Source organism: Chironomus tepperi, unplaced genomic scaffold (genome assembly GCF_022539635.2).
Source record: "Chironomus tepperi strain 1889 unplaced genomic scaffold, CSIRO-AGI_Ctep_v1 contig_354, whole genome shotgun sequence".
NCBI lineage: Eukaryota > Metazoa > Arthropoda > Insecta > Diptera > Chironomidae > Chironomus > Chironomus tepperi.
The window spans coordinates 457,370-482,133 of record NW_027226476.1 but is presented as its reverse complement, the minus strand read 5'-3'; the positions used below and the strand labels follow the sequence as shown (position 1 = coordinate 482,133).

The 24,764-nt window shown below is 29.0% G+C and overlaps 1 protein-coding gene across 2 annotated transcripts; it reads left to right on the top strand.

The window, feature by feature from the left end:
* The first annotated feature begins 868 nt into the window (after positions 1–868).
* On the top strand, positions 869–24,499 carry sca (scabrous). 2 transcript variants are annotated; one of them, XM_070645828.1, is made up of 8 exons: positions 869–1,282; positions 2,078–2,435; positions 11,596–11,920; positions 18,343–18,903; positions 21,319–21,788; positions 21,875–22,006; positions 22,076–22,125; positions 22,218–24,499. In XM_070645828.1, exons 2-8 carry the CDS (start codon positions 2,185–2,187, stop codon positions 22,370–22,372), a joined length of 1,944 nt encoding a protein of 647 aa, XP_070501929.1. In that variant the 5' UTR covers positions 869–1,282; positions 2,078–2,184; the 3' UTR covers positions 22,373–24,499. The 2 variants fall into 2 exon arrangements, with proteins under 2 accessions (XP_070501929.1, XP_070501928.1); XM_070645827.1 differs by having other exon boundaries at positions 869–2,435.
* The last annotated feature ends 265 nt before the right edge of the window (positions 24,500–24,764 follow it).

Sequence of the window (24,764 nt, the reverse complement as noted above, 5' to 3'; positions counted from 1 at the left end):
ATGATACTTTTCAAGGATTTTGAATGGAATTTCCTGATCGCTGGTACAAAAATGCGCTGAAGTCACTCAATAGGATCGAGTAATTTTGTAAATTTTCTATTATTTTATCCTTTTCATGAATTCTTAAATTTATTTAAAGCAATATTTTACTGCTATTTTTCATCTTAACACGAACAGCATAGCAATATGCAAGCAAAAATTGTTTAACAAAGCTAGAATTACTTTTAAGCCTGTAAATTCATCTATATTCATCGACATTTGTCTTGCGATGAAACGTTCATCATTAAACTCCACACATATGCTGTTCTACTATTATATATATTTTTAAACGATGTTGTTAGTTGCCTTTTTCATACAACACCATTCACCTTCTACCTACCTTAAAGGCAGCTAAACATTTTTTTTTTTCTTATTTTTATATTTTAATTTTTTTCCTTGATCAACTTTGCAAATGTTCCTTTTGTGTATATCTGGCTGCCAGCCGCTCTGAACATAAATGAAATAAAAAGTAAAAGAAAAATTAAATGTGAGAGTCGTGTGGCTCTATTCTCATTTTTTTTTGTGTCGGGTACGACGTTCTGCACATGCGATGTAAAGGGACTTCAAATTAGTGTTTCTATAGAACTTTTTGTTTTGCTTTATGCTATGTCGGAATGGCAATAATACTTTCTTTTAGATTTGAAAACACCTGCTGTATATGTTTGGATGCATTGCATGCGCTTCGTATCATAAAAATACTATAAACAGACTTGATCTCGTTTCTTCTTTCCCCTTCATTCTCACTCGGCTTTTCTCATCATTCCAAAATTTTTGAGTGAATATTTTTGTTCAAAAACCGTTTGTTGAATTCAGAAAGATCATAGCAGTTCATCAAGACAGACGTTTCTATCTAGAACTAAAAATGAAAATTAATATTGTCACTTGGTCGTGAGAATTTTCCGCACGAAGTTACTAAGTACTGTGAAATATTATTTTATTTTATTTCGGTATGTCCTTAATGAGTTTAGATGTGAAAAGGAAATAATAATAGTAAAAGTAAAGGAAGGATATTAAAAATTTAATAATTAAAAATGTGCAGAATATGCAAAGGCAATTACCGTGAAGTTTCCGTTGATTATAATAATACAATTTTTTGCATATAGAATAAATGTGCATCTGATACATGTGAATAAATAGTGGAAGTTAAAAACGGAAATAGTGTTTTTTAACGTGCCACGAGATTTCTTATTTCATTGTGAATGGAACTTAGCACTACGCTTGAGGAGAAAAATATTTATTCTGTGTTAGTATTCATTAATATTTAATTATATAAAGGCAACAATAACAGAATGAGAGCAACGTATTTCAAAGAATACTAAAACTTTAGTCGACTTTATATGTATACTATGTGAAAGTTAAAGCAGCAACAAATAATTAAAATTGCAATTATTTTCTTGTGTAATGCATTCAGTTTATTTTTTAAAAATATTCCGCAGAGGCACATTATAATTTGACATTCCTAACAAGTGAAAATGTGTTACCAATTAAAAGGATTTTAAGCAACTGTCAAACGAGTAATTTAAAAATAACTTTTAATCATAGCAATCCTTTTTAATTATTTTTAATTGTCAAGCCACCAATATCATTTTATTGTGTGTATGTGATTTAAGGAAATTAATTTAAATTCAGTTTTACCTTAACCGACATATCCATTGCAACAAAAAATAAGCAAGTGATTTATCAAGTGATTTAAAATCGGAAGCTCAACATATGCAAACTTCATTTTCTCACAATTTAATTAATTATTCTGACAGTGCCCTTCAATAAAAAGGATAGAGAGACAGCGGATAATTATTAAAGCCGACAACTTATATCATACTAATGAGATTCGGACTTAATTTCATAAAACTCACTGCTGTGGTAATGCGTTGATATAAAATTAAATAATTTTTTTCTCTCTGCGGTCCATACTTCATTTATTTTGGTTTGTTTGTAGTTTTGTGTATGCGAAGAATAAAAAAAAAATAGAAGTGACTATATAAAATAGAAATAACAATGGCACAACTACTAATCTATAGCAAAATAATGTTGGTTTTAGGATTAACCATATTGATTTCAACGATACTTGTTAATGCAAGCAAATTATTAAATAGTGAAAGCAGTGAAATTGATTATAAAAGTAATGATAAATTTAGTGATAAACTGATGACTCATGATACTAATAATATAGATAAAAATAACAATAATATTAATAGAAATAATGATAATAATCAAAATGGTTATGAACAAATGCCTGTTAATGATCAAATTAGTTTACTCTCAAAGCGACTGGAAATTTTGACCGAGCATCGTCAAGAGGATTACCGATTGTTGGAGCGTAGTCTACATACGTTTGTACAAAAACATTTGCACGAATATATAAATGTAGACATAAAAAAGGAATTAAAGGATTTAAGGTGAGCAATTGAGTACGGATTTGAAATGGAAATTGTTTCGTGTAATGAAACAGAAACGAGCATTATACGCTTTTCTTTCTTCTACCTCCTCGTCCCATGACATTTTCTTTACATTTTTTTCCTTTCTTCCACCATCGTAAGGTTTTATGCTAGCGAGCTTTTTTGTGTATATGCGATAAGAAATCGTTACTGTTGAAAAAAAAACACCTAAAAACGTAAAGTCTATAAAATTTTTTCTTTTATTGTTGCTCACAAAATCGTTAAAAATTAGTTTTTTAACGTTAAGTTTACTGCGGGCTTATGACTCTCCCTTTTGCTGCCATTTTATCCATTCGTGTTTGTATTTTACGTAGATAAATTTTTGCAGCATTTTTGTTGTAAAAATTCAAAAACTTTTCTTGTTGATGTGTTCAACATACACAAAAGAATAAGGATGTGCATATTTGTTTACTGTCAGTTTTATGTTTAACAATCAAAACTGAACTTTTTAACTTTTTGTCTACAGAGGACAGCATTTTTTTCGGCACTCTACTTCTAAATGCTTCACGCTATCAAATTTATGTTTTTCTGCCTTTTTTTTTTGTTTCTTATTTCTCTCATTCAATTTTTTCTGAACAATACTTCTTCAAAGTTTTACTACTTTTAAGGCACGTAAAAAATCCATTTATTTTTCTTTCTATTTCAAAAAAAAAGAATGGAAATGAAAATATAACGAAATTTACTCAATTGATTCATATGAATGAATAAAAAATCTGTTTTCGCTAGCGAATTGAATCAGTGCTGTTCAATATTTTTACTGCGGTATTCAAATGAATCTTAGATTTGTGACTGAAGTTCGATCGAAATATGAGGCAAAAACTTTTTGCTGAGAACTTTTTATGAAGCATTAAGACCTACAGTTAAATTTGTCATAAAACCCAATGTATCCAGTTACATTTAGTAAAATATTGGCGATTTCGTATAAAAAAACCATCCAGATACTAGTAAATCTATATGTATGACACATAATGTGCCAAAAACTTCAAAACCGCACCCAACACACGAACTCTTATCTAGAACAGTGAGATGGAAAAAAAGCTAGACATGATCTGGGATTTAACCCAGGATCTCTGGCGCGTAACCTTTATTCCATTTCACCACTTTACCCATCTAAGATGTGACATTGCTAAAAAGAAGGTTGATCATCACTGCTGCGTTCATTTTTCAATTCTATTGCAGCATGTTTTTCAAAAGTGTAACAAGAATGAAAGGGTGAAGCAGTCGTTTAAAAGAGGTAAAAAATAAAATAATTTCAACCTTTCCTGTCGTTTAATTCATTGAACCGTTGCCCATTACAAGCTCTTAAAACTAGTCAAATAAAAAGAATTGAGTCATTTAAGCTTTGTTTAACATGTTGTTTTCTTTCCAACTGACAATAAGAAATAGGAAAAGAGAAAAAAATACACAACGACAGCATAAAAAAGAGCATGCAAAGGTGAGACGAGAGATTTCATATAGATGATAAGATTTTTTCGCGTAGCACGAGGACTATTTCTATTTTGGTTAGAATTGTATATTAAATAAATCACCAGCAAAAAGGCACACGTAAAAGTAAAGCACAGGATAAATATGCGGTGAAAAAATACTATTTGACCTTTATCACACCTTTGAAAAAGAAGTAGTTTACTTCCTACACAAGGTATGTCATTCGCATATATATATTTATATACTTTTAAGTGGACATCTTGAGTGGATTACCGCATGAATTTTTAAAAGCGCAAGAATATTTTTCTTCCATGAATTATTAAAAAAGCTTATGATTTTGTGTCTATAAATTCATCTGCCTACCCACAGTCTCAAATAGAGTTTTGAGAAAATTGATTGGATTTTCTACGTATCAGTAGACTACGTATGTGACTGATGTGGAAAAAATCTTCTACATTCTATCATCACAAATACAAATATAGCACGATTTTCACTTATTTTTATTCTCAGTACACAGATGAACATTCGGCATACACAAAAAAAAGAAACTTTTAAGTGGAAAGCTCTACTAATGAAATTTGTGTTGAAGGATTTTCAATCCTCATTAATTTATTGCTCTTTCGTGTGAAATATAGAGTAGTTTGGCATAAATGTTAAATTTATTTGAAAAGAAGATCTAAATGGAGCAGAGAGTAAAGGAGGCTTTCAAAAGTCCCATAATGAAAAACCACCTAAATGCTTTTAAACTGTCAAACAATACAACAATCTACTTCCTGAGATTTTACGTCATTAATTTTCAACAACCTTCAGGGTCACATTTTGAGAGCACTTTGCCTTAAATGCCTCAGTCTACCATCCATTCGGTATATATATATTTTTTTGCTCTCGTTTCCTATCTCGTACCAAATAAAAAAACATAATGTAATTATGTGAACACGCTAACAACACACAAAAACGAAGGGAAAAGTTTCGTATTTTTTTTTCAACAATCATTTTGTGACCCAGCAGAACAATTTACAATGAATAGTATAAAAAGTGCTTTTAGACCTTCATATGTCATCACTAAATACATTTTCTTGATAAACTCGAAATAAATGGATAAAATAGAGAGAAAAATAGGAGCCGGAACAAATGAAATATTTACAACTATTTATTTTGCCTTAATCATAAATTTGTTGCTTTCTGTTTTTCTCATTTCGTATTGTGTAACCTTAAGATATAAACTCAATGTATATAGAATTTCCTTCTGTACTATTTCTATCCATGTCTAAACTGCTATTTATTTTTCTTTTCTTTTCTTTTCTTTTCTTCATCCAAAATACCAAGAAATCTGTGACAAATAAGAATAGGAAGCAATAATAGAGTTTAAGGATAAGGAAAATTTTTGACATATCCTTAAAATGTCATCTTGAATTTAGTTAAAAAAAATATTGAAAACGGTATTTTTATGCAAGTAAACTTTTCGATCCTTGGCAAAAAGGCAGAGCATGACTTACTGAAAATCGTCTCTAGTTGAGCTTTTAGAAGTATCTTTAGTGGTATTAGTTTGCTTAAAAACTGAAAGACAATAAAAAAAATATGTAAATTCCTTCCTCATGCTGCTTTTTCTTCATCAAATATTCATATCTCTGAATAAAACTTTCAATTTTCAAAACTGAACACACTTGTGTGTCTCATTTTTTTATAGATCATTTACTACGCATATTTTTGAAACACCTCCATAAAAAACCCACAATAATATTCATTGGAATGGCATTTTATTGTTTATTTCTATTACATGTTATATGCTTGTTAAATAAATTTTCTTATTTTCTTTTGTTTTCAATTTACTTTTGGAAAATATTGACGAAAGAAAATTGAAAACTGCAACATTTATCCAAACCAGTCATGTCCAATCAGATTCCCACACGTTGAATTGTTGTGCACTTGGCAGTCTAGTCAATAGTCAACAGTACATACTAGTATAAGTTGTCATGTGTTTTTAGAGTGGTCCAATTGATACTTGAGTTAATGGCTTGTATTTTGAGGACGTGTCATCACACACCAGTGTGCCGCGACCCACATTCTGAACAACTCTGACTTAGAAAGAGTGTAAACTCGAAAATGTTTGATCAAAACTAATTAAATCGCTTTGAAAGTTTTCAAATACAGAAGCAGACATGTAAACCTTCAAAATTTTGTAATTTTCTAAAACATTAATGGCTGACTACTTTGCAATTTTATTCAAAACATGCTCTTGTTCATACTTTTTTGAATGTAAACCATTCAAAAAATTTTCATCCCAATAGATTCATGAATTTTCATTTTGTTTCAAAAGTTATCGAGCTGTACATAAAATGTGAAACATAAACGTTGCGTTGCGCTTACAATATGTTATAATTTTCGTTCATTTTGCATGAACTCTATAGATGTGGTTTTGAAATACTTTAAAAGTACTTGAAAAAAAAAAATTCACCACAATATTAGGATCACTTTTAGTTACCACAATATGAATAACTAAACGATTATTAAGTCTAAAGTTCATTTTTCATTTAGGTCTAAAAAGACCCCCTCTATTAACACAGTTTACTTTATTTATCTATTTAGAAAAGGGTTTGAACAAAAAATGAATGTTCTTTTAGTGAAAATGAGCTTATAATTTACAGCAAAAACCACTTCATTAAATAATAAATAAAACAAGATTTTGCGTATGTAGGTAGAGATAGAAAGAAAAATTATTAGTAGAATTATTTTTCTCATCGTAAAGCTGCCATGTTATAAAGCAGTAAGATGCTACTTTCATAAATTTAGGAGCCATGAGAAGCTTAGTAATTTCGAAATATGGATAATATTTCATATTCTTTACATTATCAGTAAAATACAGTCCTTATAACATAATGTCATGCTCTACTCTCAAAATTTCAATTCGACATTTCTATTGGAAATGGAAATAAATTGTCAACTGTCGTTTAATATTCAAATTATATTGGTTTCCACTTTTATAGTTGTTAGTCCCCTTCAAATAAACATTTAGTCTTTTTCTGATCTTTGAAGAATAAACATTGTTGTTATTAAATTAAATTCGTAAGAATTCTTTAATTAAACTTATAAATAAGGATTGTTGATTTACACTCTAACATAAATAAAGTAAAAATTATTGCTAAGATATGCAGAAAGAGATCGAGCATACTAATTTTATTAACAAAAGTTTTATCTACCAAAACTAGATTTTTTTCTCTTCTTTATATCCTTTAAAGTTTAAGTAATTTCCAAAGTGCCCCATCTGCACCTTCATGATATCATTCTCTTAGGAAATTTCCTCTATCTTTTTTTAATCAACAAAATACTCTCATCGATGATTGCTTCTCTTATGATTTTTCCAAATGCTTCAAATGCTCAAAGTAGGGAAATCATACCAGACATTTCTAGACATTTTAAGACTTATACTTAAGTCAAGATTATAAAAATTAAATTTTTTACATTAACTGCATTAATACTTATACATTTTCTTGACGGTCCTTGGCATGATAGTGACTAACAAATGAGGAAAGAAATGCTTCTAAATAGATAAATTGAGGTTTGAATGGGAGAGAAGTTTCATAAGAAAATGCGGTCAAGAAGGTAAAATGAAAAACTTTTTTTTTTTACCTTCCATGCTTCCTTTCTTCTTCTGCTGCAAAGTTTTATTTTCTTCACGAAACTTTTCTTTTGCTCATTAATGATGCAATGAATAAAATAGTTTTATCACTTTTATGTAATTTAAATTTATTTGTATTTAAAAAGGAGATGCTCATTTCTTTTATAAGCTACTTCCCTAGCAACCAGACCGTGAAAAAGCTAGTTCTGAATTTTGCAGTTAATAATATAAATTAAACTTGGTTATGAGGTTACTTCTAAGATGTGAGGAGTCTTAAACAAAAGAAAATTTCTTGTATGGACAGAGGGAGGGGGGATGTCTATATAAATGATATTCTTATGCACAGCAAAACATTTGGATGAAAATAAATTCATAAGTGTAAAAATTTATTGATGATGATTTATTACGAAAACTTCGTATGTATATCAACATGGATAATCATCAAAAATATGTATCGAATATTCATGGTGCTAATTGAATTGATGAATGGCTATCGTCAACATTCATTAAGTACAGCTAAATTGGAACTTATTGAATATTATCAAATTCCAATTAAAATATATGAATATATTGTAAAAGTCATATGTAATAAGTATCTATAAAATATGCTTAACTAATTAATGTTTTATCCCGTTAAATTTCACACATAAAAATATGCATAAATAGGTAATTTTTGTAAATCATGTCACTTTATATAAGTCATAAAATTTGATTACCTTCGAATAAAATTATGTTATCGTGATGTTCTTGACTTTAATTTTTATTGACATTATTTATGAACAGACTGAAAAATCCATTATTGAAATTTATTTATTATAAAAAATTTATTTCATTGTTAGCAACAGTTCATATGTATGTATATGGTGCATATAACATTTCTGCCTTCTTTACACTTTTCCATCTCAATTCACAGTGCGAGCTTTTTAAACTCATTTCCTGTCTACATGCTGTATGCGGAACACCGCAGAGGAAAAGTGTATGATATACATATGTATATACACTTGTATTCATTCGTTCTTATAATTTTTCATTCCTGAAACATATTTTCGAATATTTTTCTGTGAAATATACAGAAAAAAATGTCAAAATTCTCCAGTATTTATTGATTTTTTTCTTTTTCTATTTCCCATGTCAATCGTATTGTAACAATTTTGTTCCAAATAATGAATGAGTAGAGCAGGTTATCTATTCTATATATACATATCATCATGTCAATTATCAAATCCAAAATATCTATGCATATAGCAAATATAATGTCAAATATTGTTAAAACAAATGCACTGTTAATGCTTAAATATTTTACAAGTGGCTTATTGTTGGTGTTGGTGGTGGCGTGGAAGTACTACTTTATAAAAGCTCTTGAGATTTAAATACATTTTGTAATTTTATGTTGACTAAAAGTTCTTTTCTCCTTCATATTTTTTTAACTTTTTTTACTCGTATAATACTTACTTGTATGCACTGCAAAATATAGTCAGCATGTATTTTAGATGTTATTTGAAAATGTGACTTGAACACGTACATACTAACCGGAGTTAAGAATTCATTCACTCCTCCTCAATTATGATAATTGATGCTGGGAATTGACTTATTAATTGCGCTACATATGCACGTACTCAATGAATCGACATTTAAGTGCAGAAAATTACATGCATTATTTCACCAACATATTTCCTTTTTTTGTACTAAATTTTTACATCCTTAATGTTTGTCGTTGGTGTAAATTGTAACAATAGAATTTACATTAAACGTATCTATGGAAACGTGTAACTGAAGTAGATGACGTTGAGGTTCTCGATGTCTTTAATTCTTCTTCAAATTACAATAAACAACTTTCTTTTCGTTTTTCGAGTGAAGAGCAGAAGTTTTGTGCTTTTTGCTTACTCAAAATGTCTCCCATCATCATCATCATCATCATCCATGTTATCTGTTTGGATGAGAATAGAAGTAAATGAAGAAAATACACGCGAGTAAGGTTAATGAAAAGTAAACATGGATCATGATGAAAAAAATAAAAGTTTGTTTCTCTTGTCAAACTGTGCAAGAAACATAACACGAAAGAAATAAAAGAAATGTCATCAAATAACATCTTCGTTATTTTTGCTTCTACTGCTGCTCTCTCAGTTAAGTATGTATTACTCTGTCAATGTAATACAATAGTATAGCAATAAAAAACAAAAACTTTTTAGCCACCTTTCATCTCATTTGGTGCTTTATTATTTTGTACAATCTTCATTCCGTACTTTTTCCCATTTTCGAGCCAAAAAATTCTATCTCTATATTAAATTCAATTTAATTCCGAAAAAACATTATCTTCGTTCTACAACGTTTAACAGTGTGGAAATTCAAAGTTGAAAATGAACAAAAGGTTTGGGGATTAACAGTCAAAATGTGTAATTATTCTCGATAATTTTATTATATTTATTCCCAAATTAAGCAATTAACATTTTCACTGCTACTAATTTCAAAATGACAGCAACGCTGAAACTTTCTAAAGTAATGTGATCTTTACTGTAATTTTAAATCAGCCAGTGAAGCTTTTAACTTTTAAAAATTTAATTATTCTATTTTAACTTTTCAAGAATTATAATTCTTTAAATTTATTAAAAACTCAGAGTTTCAGTGTTAGCTTCACTTAGGCGGAAACATGGATAGGAAATTAACAAACGCATTATAATGACTATATTATTGGAATCATTTTAATTTACGGCAATAGGAGAGTGTAAGTCTAAAACAGGAAAATACCAGACGACTAAACGAAGAAAAAGCAAACATCATTAAAACAAACCGGTAGTGATTTAGCAGCATGAGACTTAACATTGTATGATTTCAACCCTCATTTATCCTTGTTTGGAAAGTGATATAATGATGTATATTCAAATCGTTGATATAAAAATAATTACTAAAAAAAGACAATGCTCTAATTGAATATATATTTACGAAGTGTTGACATCTATACTATAGGTTACTAATTACACTCCATAATTTCCCATCTGTTCTAGTTGTACATAGAGTTCTTTAAAACAAAAAATTATAGCATTTTTAATCTCTTTCTCTTAAAGTAAGTAAGGGGTTTTAAAAAGTTTTTCATTACTCTTGGGAGAAATGAACCCTTTTTTTGTGCTCTCAGTAACTTTATGATGCTTAGATTACTTCCTCATCAAGAGTTTGCTACATAAAATCTGGTAAAAACTGATGCAGTACAACATTAAAGACTTTACATTAAGTATGGGTTAGAAAATGAACGAAAGATAAAAAAGTTTTGGATAAAATTAGAATAATTTCCATTGGGTGCTCATCTTGTCTTGTTGACTAAGAGACAAATGTCTCAAAATTAAAGAAACAATCCTGTTCAATATTGATAGCATCAGAAACAAGAGAAATTTTTCTAAAAATAATTACAATGATACGCTTTGTGAATTATTAAAAAGGTTACTACGACAAATTAATGATTTTATTAAAGTTCTTATTTTTAATTCATTCAACTTTGGGGACGTTCGCTAATTGCGTAACCATAAGAGTGCTACGTGTTAAGTGATCGATCCCTTTTAGCATTAAAAAGTCAAATTCGAATTTTTTGTTTTAAAACTCAAAAACTCTTCAATTTTAATGAAGCTTTTTCGAAAAATGTCTCTTAATTTAACCGCAAAGATTCTTGACATAATTTCTCTATTCATTAATTAAATTAATAGGTCACTTTCAAGTATTTAACTGATAATAATTGAATACTCCGAAAAACTGATAAAATGAAATAGGAAGAAGAATAAATAAAGAGTAAATGAAAGACATCATTATAATATAAGAAATAAGATGGGCGGACAAAAAAGGATGAGTAGAGTCATTAAGAAACAACAGCAAACAATTACAAAAGCAGAAAAAAAGAAAGAAAATATATCTTTGCCAAATTATCTATGGAACAAAAAGAAAATACAATTAAGTTTCCTCCTCTTTTACTTTACAAAAAAAAAAGCACAAAGCATTCATGCTCGAATGACTTTTCAAATTTTCAATTTCTCTTTTATTGCTTGATTCCACTAACTGTCACTTCCCTTCTATTTATTTTGTCATTTATGTACACAGGGCCGAAATCAAAATTCTTCGTCAAGGTGTGTCACCAAACCAAGAAAAACTGACAACTTGGTTATCAAGTTCAATATCAGAACTTAGAACTGAAATAGCAGAACTTCAGCAAAGTGCTAGTAATCTATCAAAAACGTGCCATCAACGCAATCTTTTTGCAGACGATCTCAAGAGTATTCGTGATGAAATAAAAACTTTCAAACTTGAAATAAATGCGATAAAATCCCGTCAAGAAAGGAGTGATGTACTATTGCGTGAATTGAGAGAGGAAATAACAGAGAATTCAAAGGATTTGTGGAAAAGTTATGAAGAACGTAGGAAAAAGGTGAGTAATGATAAATAAATTGATCGATCGATCGACACATTGAATTAATGAATGAGTCAGTGAATTGATAGCTTCACAGAAATATATATAAATATATAAAGGCGAACGTTTCGAATAAATGGAATTCTTTGAAAAAATTCCCCATTTCTTTTTTTTTTCATTCCAATTTAGCTCGTCTATTCAATTTACTTTTCTTTTTTTTGCATTTCCAAGCATAAAAATCCCCATACACCATTAGTACGGTCGAGTTTCAATTAAATTTAAAAGCAATATTTCTTTTCTAGCCTCTTGCGGAATACGTCCTACAATTTTTATTTCTTTATTTTTTTCGTTAAAGTCTCTTTAAAGTATCAATGTCTGTAAAGGGAAAAAAAAATTGATTTTAACAAAAAAGCACCTTGTTTATTGTGGTTTCGGTACAGTGTTTTCTGTAAATTGATCATTCCATTTCCCATGAACGGTCAATTTGTTTGATTTAATTTTATCCTCAATTTCCTATTTTTATTAAAAAATTTTACGTTTTTCTCGCAAAAATTCAAACTTCCGAAATATTTCAAAGACTTTTAGTTGTTTGTAATATAAGCGACACAAATGACCCTGTAGTGCACGAGACTCCCTTAACCTTTGCTCGTGCTCTGATGTTCCCATATTGTCAACATCATTTGTTTCCCTTTTACCTTTATATGATGATGTTCCCTTTATTAAGCAATTCTTTGTGACCGATACTACCTTATATGATTCTCTCGTATGTTTTCCTTTATCCCAAAAATTCCTCTTTTTCCAACTTTGAACTTTGATTTGAATTTTCGTTTAGATTTTTAACTTTCGTTAACTTTTAAATCTTGAATGACCGTTAAATTTTATATAGAATTTATCATTATACAAACAATTGGATCATTCTTTAATTTGTTTTCAACACAATAAACAATAAGTAAAGCTATATTTTCTATTCTCATGAATTGAATTATGCAAATATCATGATATAAACATGATGCAGAAGAAATAAAATTTCTTAGTCTCTTTGCAATGCAAAATGTAAATTCTACCACTAAATAACATTTTCTCTTATATTCATTTTGATGCATTGCATCTTTATCCTTTTTCTTTTTATCATAAACATTAAACCACAATGTTTTGCTTCAACATGTAAATTTGTACGCAATAGTAGAAATGACCACATGGCTTGAAGCTATTTACAAAAGAGAGAAGAAAAAAATGGTATGAGATTGTGAAACATTTAACGAGATGAAGATACTCATGAGTCGAGTCATGTTGATAATGATGATTCTGTGAATATATGGAACAAAAAACAAGATGCAAATCAAAAGTGAAAAATGTCCATCTTCCATTCCATGTTACTTTTACTATCTCTATCTCTTATATACATATCTACGAATAAATAAATATGGAGAAAAGCAGGGAAAATGCATAAATTTATTGTATATGTATGTGCTTGCAGTGCACTAACAAGAACAATCAAACCACCAGCAATTGAGTTGTTTATGCTACTGTTTTGTAATTTATCACATTTTTATTCAATTTTAATGGTGACAGATGTGTGGTAGTTTAAATTCCCAGCAGTTCCTTTTTTCTTTTTTATTTTTGGTAATTTTTAGTTCATCTTGTCTCCAATGCAGATTCTGCTTTAATAAGCGGAAGTTTCTCTACTTACTTATTTTCTGTTTGTTCAACAAAGATAAAAATAATAACATCAAATTTAATTTTGTTTATTAAATAAACCTCCTTTTATGAAGAAAAAATAATTTATTTTTTCTGTATTTTTTAAGTTAAAAACTCTCAGTCAGTTCAAAACATATTAAGCACTTAAAGTTGCTCATTGTGTTCATCAATATAATTTGCGGTAACTTCTCTCGTAGCCGAAATAAGAGAGCATTTTCAAGGGTAATCAATTCTTCTAAAACCCTAACTAACCCAATGGGAGATGAGCCAATTTCATCCATACGCTTCACATCTGTCAGAAGATCCACCATTTTACGTCACATTCCCAAATTACAAATTTCCGTTATTAAATTGCTGTATATAACAAACCTAAAAGCTCAATTTCAATATACCCACTTTCACGACCCGCACCTTGACAACTGAGCTTAAATGGCACTGTTACTTCTTTTTCATAATAAAAAGTTTATAATGATGAAGAAGATTCTTGTTACTCGCTTTTTTCATTTTTTGAATAAAAATACTACTGAATATATACTTATATAGATGTATTGTTTTTATTCTAAAGAATATGATTCCTTGAAATTCCTTATTCCTTAGCGTGGGAAAATATTTTTCATTATTATTATTCATCACAATTGACTATATATAAAAGCATGCGTTTTTTAAGAGTAAAGAGGCGCTTTAAAGGATAAATTTTAAGATCCAAGATTGTTGGTTGTTGCTTACGACTCATTGGTAATAATACTTAATCTACTTTCCCATCTTGGCGAAAAAGCAATTTTATAAAATATGAAAAGGGGCCGTTCAACTTTTAGGTAACTCGACAAATCGACTTTTTGACCCCCTACCCCTCCTACCCGTAACAAAGTTCCAATGGAGTAGAAGCATTTTGATTGTTTGAAATCCTTCCACCCCCTAAGAGCATTACGTAATAAGAGAACGTACCCCATATTAAAGCTTTCATAATACAAAGTGTGTTCTTTTTATTCCTCAAAAAAAATGTTTTAGCAGATTTTATTATATTAAGAAATTAATCAGTAGAGACTAACATCACAGAGTAATTTAAATAAGAAAGAATCTTGAAATACAGGAGAAAAATAATAAAATAAAATAAATAAATAAATTTTCCAAAGGGGTCGTTCACTTGTTACGTAACGCTCTTTGATGGTGAAGGATCGAGATTTTATTACGCCTAAAATAATCAATGTAGCTACGGAAGGAGAGGGGGTAAGGGGGGTCAGAAAAAGTCAACTATTTGCGTTACGCAATAAATGAACGATCCCAAAGCAAAGCATCGACTAAAAATCTCTTGTGACATGAAACAAAAAAAAAAAAGAGAATTTGAGAATGGAAATGATGAGAAGCGGAAAAAGAAGCACAAAAAAATGTATTTGTCAAAAAACAACAAGAATAATTGTACAGAGACTTTTTATAAGTCTAATTTTTGCGGATATTGTTCATGAAAAAAGATTCCTGAAATTCATGTATGTATCGTCATGATAAAATGAGCAACGACAGAATTTGTTTGTCGAGACTGAAACAAATGTTCATTTTTGTATAAATACGGTATAAAAAAAAAAGTTTTCAAAGGAACACAAAAAAATGTGTGTGTACTGAAAACAGGACAGGACACAATAAAGAGAGATATGAAATGTTTCGTCTCAATTAAATCAGGGTATAATGTAATAAACAGGGAAAAAATACATAAAAGGAGATATTTCCATTAAATGAAAAAAAAAATTTAACATTCAACCACTCGAGTCAAAGAAATAAAAGAAAGGAAAAATGGAAATTCTCCTGGTATTAACTTCATCATCTCCACTTTTCTTTGTTAATTTTTGATGAAGTTGAATAAAAATAAGAATGAAAGAAAATATTGTATAGATATAAGTATATACACATATTTTTGTTTGTATTTAATCGTTGAAAGCGTTGGAAAAGGAGATGGAGACAGAGGGGAGAAGAAGCAGCAGTGAAAAAGTTTTTTAATTTGCACATGTACACACAGGCAACCGAGGCAAAAGTCTAAAGAGCTTTTAGAAACTTAATTATGAACGAATGCTGATGAGAAGCAAAAAAGTTGAGATTGGCATTAATTTGTTTAATGCTCCAATTCTGTCGTTCGAGAAAATTAGGCACTTCATTCAACAAAACGGGAAAAAGAAAACTTTTTTCCTTCTTTTCTTTCTTTCTTCTCTATTTCGAATTGCACAAGTAATTAATTACGAATGATGCGAGTTAGAGCTTAATGAGCAATTCTGATTGAATTTATGGGGCAAGGAAAAATAAATAAATACATACATACATAAGCATCGAATGACTGTTTATATTGTATGTGCTTGTTTATTTATCGTATTTATACATTGGGTTAAAAGTTTAATTTCACTACAGTTTCAATAAATTATTCGAAATGAATAGGCGGAAGTTGTTGGTAATCTGATAGCAATAATTACGATCGATAATAATACTTATGATGTTGTTTTTATGATCGTTTCTTACGTATTTTTATCTAAACTGCCAGAACTATTGTAATATTTCATACACGATACATTTTGTTTTAACGGTCAATTGTAATTTAAATTGTATTCAGATGTAACATTGTTGTTTGCCCCGTTTCATATAAACATTCAGTCTTTATTAGAACTTCAAACAATAAACATCAATATTATTATTGTAAATTTACTTACTAGGCTCGACCGCTCATTGCCTTTTCGAAGAGAATGTCTAAATCTGATTCTATTTTTCACGTATTTCTGCATTTCCAAATAAAACAAACAGAAGAAAAATCAATAAATCAAATTTAATTATTCAAAAAAATTAATGGCAACACTTTGAAATCATTTCAACTTTATAAAAATAATCTTTGTTATATATTTTATTAATAAAATATGTATAAAAGTTTTAAGATCAACAATTATAGCCAGGAAAATATTTCTCATTAGGGTCTATCGTCATTTTTAATTAGTTTTTATTAGACTGAAATGATAAAAACTCAAATTGTTAATTTCCTTTTGTTTCGCTTTCGTATCATCTTAATAATGGTAATAAGAAGGCAAGAAATTTCCTAATTAATTCATAAAATTTTTAATTTGAACATTCTCATCTAATGAAATTTAGAATAAAATAATTAAATGAATATGAATTCAAACTAAAGAACTTTTTCGTAGAATGAATCATATTGAAATATTCATCCCTCATTACGGTATAGCAAGTGATAAATCACGTGTGAATATATGCAAAAGTTCAAGTTGTTTTGAGTATCTTAATTGGATTTTATTTTTCTTTTTCATAATTATTATCGATAGGAATAAATATTTATGTATTTGGAACGAACATGGCAAAAACATTGGGATTAATAAATTTCATATCCAAAATGTGCATAAATATAAAGAAACGAAGACGACAGATATACGAACAAGATGTTTTAGAACCAAAAAAAACAAGATTTTGTTAAACAAGAATATAAAGAATGTTTGCACCTGCCATTTACCACATATTCAACATCTTTCAAAGCGTACTTCTCATTTTTTTCAATATTAAAGTCTGTCGGTGTTCCGTAATATGTGACGGCATAGTAGACATATACATAAACTCAACCATATACTTCAAAACTTATTCTATGTACATGTATATGCTCACATTCATTTATATCTTGATGTTAGGAGAAGAAGTAGCAAAAAAGTAAAAAAAGGAAGGTAAACATGAGGAAAAAAGATGACATATGAATAACATAAACTTATCACTCTTTCAAACACCGACTTTTGCCTTGTTATTTATCAAAACGAGAAAACCGGAAGAATCGGTCAACTTTATGCTTTTCTATTCCTTTTCTACTCTTAAGCTCCATTCAAATGGATATAACGATTTCAATAGTCTTTTTATCTTCTGATTATTTTATTCTTACTCATTCACTCATACTTTTTCTTCCTGTTTTCCTCCTATATATATATTTTGACTTGGTAATATAAATTTATTCACATAAATTTGAGATGTTTCGGCGCTTATCTTTTGCCTCACTAAATGAGCGCTCAGTGTGAATAATTGATTAAGGCATACATTTTTCCGCAAGCAGGCAGTAAACCAAATATGCAAACATATCACACGAGACATAACCTTTGTTGTAAACGTTAATGTATCATATATTTCCTTTCCATACCAATCCTTTACTTTTTATGTACTTTTATGCCTCATAAAATGATTTTTGATGTCAAAACATTTCCTTTCCCAAATAATAATCAAAGAGGGCTTACCTTTTTATTATTATTATCATATTCAGGCTTGCTCATTTGATTTAATCAAACATTCTGAATCAATATGTGTTTATTCAAAGTCATAGAAGCATATAGGTTAAGGCTTTGAGATCAAAGTTTACATCAATTACAAATGAATCAATTTCATTTTGACCCTTAATTATCAAAACATTACAAAACCATAAAACCCCAGTATATGCTAATGACTCACCCAAATGTTGCTCCTTAAATCATGCAAGATAATGGGAAGTTTAACAAGCAAAATTATTTTACTTCCAACCTACGCAATTTATGTCAATGAAAAATGTTTTTTTAAACAGATAACAAATGCTTTTTGTGAAATCTGTTCAGCAAAAGTTCAATGTCTATTTGATTTCTAAATACAATAAAAACAAAAAAAAATATTATCGTTAAGTTGTAAATTGTGTATACGCTAAATGTCATCAATGATAACTAACAACATTGTTATTGTTTCAATTACCTTCTTAATAGATTGAGTCATCATCATCCTCTCTTGACTATGTTCGATCGGATGCAGAACACAAATTACGACACTATCGTTTATTACGTGCACAAGTACAAGAATTGGAATCAGCACAACGTTTATTACAACAAAGAATGATAGAAATAGAGAATGAGAAATTAATTGAGAGATTGCAAAACATTGAAGAAAAGCAAAAAGAACTTGAAAATTCAAACTTCAACTTGAGTCGAGAAATTAGCAGTTTCGAATCGTCGAGTAAAAAGTCAACTCTAGAATTACTCGAAGATATTGCTGATATTGAAACAAAGATTGACCATACAATCCCAGAGATACGAAGAGAAATTACAAAAGTTGAAATTGATTCAGCACAAATTTCATCGAATCAAAATATATTAAAAGAAGAAGATCATAATATGGCGAGGACAATTCAAGCACTAGCAGTCAGTATAAGTACATTACAAAATGAGCGTTCTCGACAGCACAATCTCGATACAGAATTGAATCGAGTCAAAGTGGAGATTGAAAAACTACGAGCATCTGTCGGTCTTAGAAGTCTTGGAAAAGATAAGGTAAGAAAAAGTTGATGCAATTTTATTCAGTTTTTAGTAATACTACGATATTAGATAATAATTGAAATTTATTGGAAATGCCATATGCAATTAAACTTTATCATAACAAATTAAAAAAGTTTAATCGAATTTTACATTTATAGAGGAATGACAAAATTTTGTCATTTTAATTTAAATTTATTTATTTGAACAGAAAACAAGAACTAATTTGAATAAATACACACAAAAAAAACTTTCAAATTGCGCTCTAAATTCCATTTCAAATATTGATTTCCAAAATGTTAACTCAAATATTAATTGTATAAATAAATTTATTTTAATTGAAAGTTGAATATCTAAAATCGTAAATATTTATTAATCTATGTGGAAACAATTGTTTGTCCATACCTATTCATTATCTGTCCTTTAAATAGATTTTCAATCTATAATAACAATGGAGATTACATTTTGAATATATGGAATAGAGAAAAATTCTTTTAAATATTAAAACTTAATTTACATTTATTTGTTTGTGGCATACTCAGCATTCTTTGCACATTATTCCAACTGCCTTCTTACATCGTCTCATTCTTCTTATATTTCCTGCCAAGAAATGTGAAATAAAGGATAAAATAAATTAATGCTGGAATGCAATTCATTCATCGGTATACATTTCATTCATTTAGTGCAATTTTGCGATGTCTTCGTAAATACAATAGTCGAATTCAATGTGATTTATCTTATTCTCTAACAGAATTTCATATGAGGAATGAGGGAAAAGCTTTTAAGAGATAAATACAAAATTATCATAGCACTTTTTGAGAATTTCATTCATGGCTGAAAATAAAATCATTTTATGATACTGTGAACAAATTTCTTTTATATCCTACAGACAAACTTTAAAATGTATTCAGGAAATTGCTACAATGCAAGTTTAAAAAAAGAACAAGAAAACAACATTTAAAGAATTAAACTTTCTGTCTTTTCTTTCTCGCAAAATAAGAGATTCGCTCGTGAAATATATTGGATGGTTTTGAGGTTTCATAATATCAAAGTTAAATTTGCCTAATTCCTGATTAGCATAAAAAATATCTTCGTAGATATCAAAATATTTTCCTTTACTGTCAAAAATAATTCTTATTTGATGAGTAACGAATTAAGTGACGACTCAAAATCAACAATTATTTCTGTAGTTAGGGTTTTAAAAGTAATGCCATCATGAGTAAATAATACAATTTCATCAGAGATGTGAACATCATTAATCTACTAATTACAAATGCTATTTAAAAGGATTATAAAGAGGTCTAGATTTTCACAAAAAGATGTATTAAACATATAATTTCAAGTCGTAGTATTTGTAGTTTAATTAAATGACTTCCATTCTATTTTTATTTACAATGATGTTTATTCTTCGAAGTTCAAATACAGACTGAACTTTTGTATGAAAAGGGGTTTTCAACTATGTTCAATAAAGATTATTTAAAACTCAAATGAACGTTATTACAAAGCAAACGCTTGACGTGCGGTAATACAGACAATCTATGGAACAGAAGTTCACAGCTAAAAAGATTACTGCATTAATCATGCATGAGTAAAAATCAATAGCTCTTAATATTTTTCACATCAGAAAATGATGCTTAAATGCTTTAATATCTAGGAATGAAAGTTAATCACTTAGCATTTATAGCCATAAAGTCTTTTTAACGCTATTAAGGACTGAAAATTGATATTTTTCGTGTTTAAAATAATTCCTTTAGTTTTCATCATCATCCGCTTTTATTATGGGGCTTTTCCTCTTTTTATGTCATTAACAAGTGACAACAAGGACAACGATGATTGCTTTATACATAACAATTGGTAATTCAAATTAATCCCACATAATTCCATTTTAATTTTCACTTTGATCATAAAAATGTCATGAATATAATTTTTTGCTTATGAAAAGTAATCTTCACATTTTTTATTATGAGAAGGTGGAAAGCTGAACATCACAAATATTTTTTAATAAAGAATTTTTCTCTACTTCTTTTTTAACATTAATGAGGTTTATAAGTTTTAATGGAAAATTAAAAACTTAAACTACATCCAGTATTGAAATTTAAAATTACGGCTACAAATTGCAAATAATTATGCTCTTTCTTCTAAAAAATGAGCCAGAAAGTATAATGCTCTGAGCCCTTTTGTGTGTGCTTTCAATCGAAAAGCAAGAGAAGTCTGTGTGTATATAATAAGCCACAAAAAAATGAGAAAAACGTATATACGTACAGAAAAAAAACAGGCAAGTTTTCTGTTCTGTTTTTCAATAAGCCAAGTATGGCTTTTTATTGCTTTAGGGAATAAAATAGGGAAAAAATAAAATGAACACACACAAAAAGGCAGCATGTCATAATTATAATTTAATTTTCATTTCCGTTTTTCATTTTTTCATTCTGACAGAATCTGAGCACCCACGAGACGCAACGAGCATCTGATAGTAATAAAAAAAATAACGACAAAATTGATACAACAGTGAAGCTAGTAAAGGAACTGGAATATGTTGAAAAGCAATATCATAATATCATTGAAGCACTCCCGAGTGGATGTCATGAGATAGAAACATCTGATAATGATTTGCACATGATAGCACCAGCGGACTATCCACATCCGACTTTAGTGAAATGTATCGGTCCCTGGACAGTGATTCAAAAGCGACATGATGGTTCAGTTGACTTTAATCGATCATGGGAAGAATATGCAAAAGGCTTCGGTGATCCAAATGATGAGCTTTGGATAGGAAACGAAATGCTGCATCAACTTACGAAGGATAATTGTACAAAGCTCAGAATCGTTATTCAAGATATTGGAAATAAAACACTTTATGCTGACTATGATTCATTTTATATTGCAACAAGAAGTGAAGGTTATCGGTAAGTGAATTTATTTGTACGATTTCTGAAACCCATTTTTCATTATGTCTTAATCTTTGCAACAATTTATACATGTCTTAATATAGAATCGATCTTGCTGGTTATTCCGGAAATGCTTCAAATGCACTAGATTATCAAAATCATATGAAATTTTCATCTATTGACGTTGACTTAGACATATCACACGATCATTGTGCTGGTGAATACGAGGGAGGATGGTAAGAAATTGTTATTTTATTTCTCTATTGATTAAGATTAAACATGATATATATGTATAATAAAAACAGGTGGTTTTCGTATTGCTCACATGGGAATCTAAACGGAAGATATAATTCAGGTATAATACCTTTTAATAACAATTTACATTTTCATACCTATAAATGCGTTTAAATTAAAATAATATAATCCTATATGTATTCCTTAATTCAGGCGTAACATGGTATGATTTATCTAACAATGAATGGATGGCAGTGAAAACAACACTCATGATGATAACAAAACGTCAAGAATGCCTTAACGAAAACAACGAAGAGAGTTATATAAGTTCGATTGACTTAAACGATAGTGGTTCACAAACTATTTGAAAGAAATCTCCAGATGTCAGTTAAATGGAACAATAATGGCAAAAAGAAAAGAAGAGTCATGATCATTGCACAATAATCCATAGCAGTTAATTATTTTTGAGCTTATAAATGAAACCCTAAATAGATTTTGTATATGTACACTGTAGATTATGCCATAGCTATAAGTCTCACTATTTCCATTTCACTCTCTTCATTTAAGTACATGATTTCCAATTATAGCAATGTACACATATCATTTCTTGGCTTCATTTCACTCCTTCATCTTCCATATAATAAAGTTCTACTCATTAATTTTTAATTTCAAAAAATAATCCCTGAATCCATATTAATTTTCATAGATAGATAGATACGGACACAACACATGCACATCACAATAAAATATAATAATAAATACTAACAATAATAATGAATACATATCTATCTTCCCTATCATGCAATCTTGCAAGATTCTACACTGTATCAAGTCTCGAAAGTTTATAATCTAAAAGCTTCATTGGAAATGTCGCATCCTCATATATTGCACCATAATTTGAAGATTTTTGAGTCCGAAAATAAATATTAAAGTTGCTTATTATGACTATTATGTAACATGACATCGTACTATATATGTATCAATTGAGATCGAAGACTCTGAACCACGGAAAAATCCAATTCCAACAAGAGGAATGGGAGGATTTATTAAATATACTAGATTGCAAAGAATTTATTTTGAGAAAAGGCAATACTTATTGTTTATTCTTTCTTTATATAGTTTCATCCACGAACTTTCTGTTTTTTAAAATCATATCAAAAACCCTAGACGAGAGCTTAAGCTCGAAATACGAAAGGATTCAAGAGAAAAGTACTTCAAATAAATGTATTTTTCTCGAAGGAGAAATATGGGAAATAAAAATAGGAAAAACTTACTTGTTTTCAATCTACAGTTGAAAAGATGATAAATAAATTTAATAAGATCGAAAGAAGCTTGAAGTTATGGAAAAAAAGGAGTATAGTAAGACTTACTTTATTTAATATAGCACGTTCATTCTTATAGCATCATCGAATGCTCATTTATTTTCTAATAGATTTTCATTATCATCTTGTCTAAATTGCAAAGCCGCAAGAAGTTTTGGTACATTTTTAGAGTTACTTAAAACTTTGACAGATATAAATCTTTTGAATACAATGAAGAGATTAAGAACGAACACCGAAGAATTCGAGATTAATTTCGTAAAATTCAATAGTCATGCATGCAAGCAATCACAATGAATTGATAAATTCTTTGACAGTATCCATATAGACTAGCATTGAGTTTGTTTACTCGTAATATACTGGAAATTGAAAAGAAATTATATCCTAGCGGCACACTGCTTACCAATACAAAGCAACCCGAGGGACATATGAGGAATTGTATATATGGAAGCCATAACTCGGGATAAATGTGGGTCAGACATTTGAACTACTAACTATCAAGTGATTCCAATTAGTCGTCGTTTATACAAGAATTCAGTATATGCTGATCGGGAAAAGAATTAATATAACCACAAGGCATTTGACTTGAAAACAATATGCATTAAAACTGATCTCATGTTACATTCAGGAGATGACATGAGCAAATAGAATTGTTTCTATTCTCAATAATCTTCAAGTTGATGATGTAATATTGAATTTTTTTTTTGTTCCTTTTGTTTCATTTCACTTGATCCTGCCATATCAAGAAACGTGCATACAACATTGTTAAAGTAAATAAAACAAACTACTATTAGCGATGCTTACGGTGTTCATATCATACATGATGTATTTTGTAATGTACAGCAGATAAAAATTGTTTATCACTTCACGATGAAAATTCGTGCTTTCAATGGATATAAATACACCATTTTCAATAGATGATAAGGTGAATTTTTTAGATAGATAGATTGATGTACTTTATATGTTTGTATAATGCTAGATTATTTACCAAAACAGCATCATATTAGGTTTGTATGATTTATAGCCATACAGAGTATGAAAGGAAAATGATTTTCCTAAAAAAAGTACTTACCATTCATTCCTTTTACGCTTTTTTATTAACCCCTACATACATATTCGTAATTAATTTATTTAGATATTTTTTAAAACCAAAGAATGAAAAAAAAAGAAAAAAATATCGAGTAAAACAAGATAATTTAATTTTCCTCTTAGGATATAGCTAAGCAAGTTGTATGCTTTGTACATTAAAAATAAAATTAATTTTTTAACATAAATTATAAACCCAAAATTTAGATTAAACGATGAATAAATTTTAAGAAAACACTTTTGACTGCTTTTTATTTCATTTTATGTCTTCTAGCTTTCAGATGCTTGAAAAAAGGATTTTTAGACCCCCTTCTCCTCCTCGTTTGTTTAAACCAGTGGTGGACAATCCTTTTTT

What these genes read in the sequence shown, in the direction of transcription:
- sca (XM_070645827.1), top strand. Translation starts at nt 2,035, where the DNA reads ATGGCACAACTACTAATCTATAGCAAAATAATGTTGGTTTTAGGATTA. An exon ending in GGTGAATACGAGGGAGGATG is followed by an intron (nt 22,007 to 22,075) that starts GTAAGAAATTGT and finishes TAATAAAAACAG; the next exon opens with GTGGTTTTCGTATTGCTCAC. An exon ending in AAACGGAAGATATAATTCAG is followed by an intron (nt 22,126 to 22,217) that starts GTATAATACCTT and finishes TCCTTAATTCAG; the next exon opens with GCGTAACATGGTATGATTTA.